Here is a 1891-nt window from a genome sequence, read left to right as displayed (position 1 = left end):
GCGTCTGAAGCCCAGTATAAGTAAGATACTCAATAAATCTTGGGGTATTCAAAGACGAGCGACAGTATTGCTTTTATAACTCAAGGATATGTCATATTATAACGAGCGTTTAGTTTTCATTACTCTATCTAGTATCAAATACAGAAGAATCATTAAATCTCTGAAAGATAATTTATTAAATAACGTAATACCCTCAATTTTGTTTAAGTATACTAAAGGTGAAGTTTTAATATATATTCAATAGCTTATACTTTATACCTGTTATTTTGGATTTTACATTGCCATATGATATATGTTCATTACTTTCAAAAGATAATACAAGTTAATTGAGATATGTTTTATGTGCTATCATTAAATAAGGAATTCAAAGAACAACTCTTATTCAGTTTAAACAAAATAAGATAATGATAACATAATAATACTGGTTATGAAATCAATTCTGATAATATCAATAACAATAATAACAACAACAATAATAATAATAATAATAATAATAATAATAATAAATAATAATAATAATAATAATAATAATAATAATAATAATAATAATAATAATAATAAAGATGATGATGATGATAATAATAATAATATGATGATGATGATGAATAATATAATAATAATAATAATAATAAATAATAATAAAATAATAATAATAATAATAATAATAATAATAATAATAATAATAATAATAATACATTAATAATAATAATAATAATAATAATAATAATAATAATAATAATAATAATAATAATAATAATAATAATAATAATAATAATAATAATAATAATGGTATGATGATAATAAAAGTGTCTTTTGAGTTTTTAAATAACAAGTATCCACTTAATGTGCTCAAAGAACTTAACAAGGGTCCCAAGCGAATGTTTGTACATCACACATACATGAGTACATTTAAGTTGTTATACTATCTTCACCACGTTTATCATTAATATTAAGGGCATTCAAGGAATTTTATATTATTTCGCCCTATACCATATGTTATGTTATGTTATGTTATGTTATGTTATGTTATGTTATGTTATGTTATGTTATGTTAACAGCAGCGTTTAACATGTGGGATGAGAGATGACGTCTTTTAGGGGCCATTGCAATTTTTTTTTGACAGGTACAACTCTATTATTAATGGCCAGGTAACCATTTTACTCTTAAGTACGGTGAGAGATTGTGAGTAAAAAGTATTATCCAATGACTTAATTTAGCACTGCTGACAATAGCACTCAAATTGGTACCAACAGGTCTTAAGGCGCGTGTCGTATTACATGTCCACAGACACAACTACTTTTCAACAGCTTAATAATACACATCACCGGAATATGACAATTTCGTCTTTGGTTTTAGTAATTCTGTTTTATTGTCATCTGGGTCTTTACCTTATGTATTCTATTCTCACGTTTTATAGCCTAACATATATTTTTTGTTTGGATAATTTTTTGACAGGTTTCTGCATGGGGAAAGATCCAGTACTGACAATGCAACCGTTCACATCCAGTGCATCATGTCCTGTTAATAATGTGGATTACATTGAAAGTGAAGTTACAGTTGACATGACTGGAGTAGATGGGAGTTTGTGGACGCAAAGCATAAGCATTAAAGATTCAAGTGGCCGGGATGTAAGTGGTTTTCATTTTCTTCTTCTTCTTCTTCTTCTTCTTCTTCTTCTTCTTCTTCTTCTTCTTCTTTTTCTTCTTCTTCTTCTTCTTTTTCTTCTTCTTCTTCTTCTTTCTTCTTCTTCTTCTTCTTCTTCTTCTTCTTCTTCTTCTTCTTCTTCTTCTTCTTCTTCTTCTTCTTCTTCTCTCTTCTTCTTCTTTTGCTACTTCTACTTTTACTTCATAAAATATTCTTGCAGAGTCCTCTCCCTCTCTCTCTCTCTCTC

General features: G+C 27.2%; 1 protein-coding gene across 1 annotated transcript in view; it reads left to right on the top strand.

The window, feature by feature from the left end:
- The first annotated feature begins 1160 nt into the window (after positions 1-1160).
- Positions 1161-1891, top strand: part of LOC144961726 (uncharacterized) — a 4325-nt gene continuing 3594 nt past the window's right edge. The window contains exon 1 of the mRNA XM_078894821.1: positions 1161-1628. Coding sequence (XP_078750947.1) covers positions 1278-1628 — 351 coding nt within the window. The 5' untranslated portion in view covers positions 1161-1277. The remainder of the gene's footprint in view (positions 1629-1891) is intronic.

Source organism: Berghia stephanieae, unplaced genomic scaffold, assembly GCF_034508935.2.
Source record: "Berghia stephanieae isolate SIO BIC M18660-M18661 unplaced genomic scaffold, UCSD_Bste_1.3 scaffold38, whole genome shotgun sequence".
Classification (NCBI taxonomy): domain Eukaryota; kingdom Metazoa; phylum Mollusca; class Gastropoda; order Nudibranchia; family Aeolidiidae; genus Berghia; species Berghia stephanieae.
Note: the sequence above shows the minus strand (reverse complement) of the source record. Positions and strands in the feature narration are given on the sequence as shown.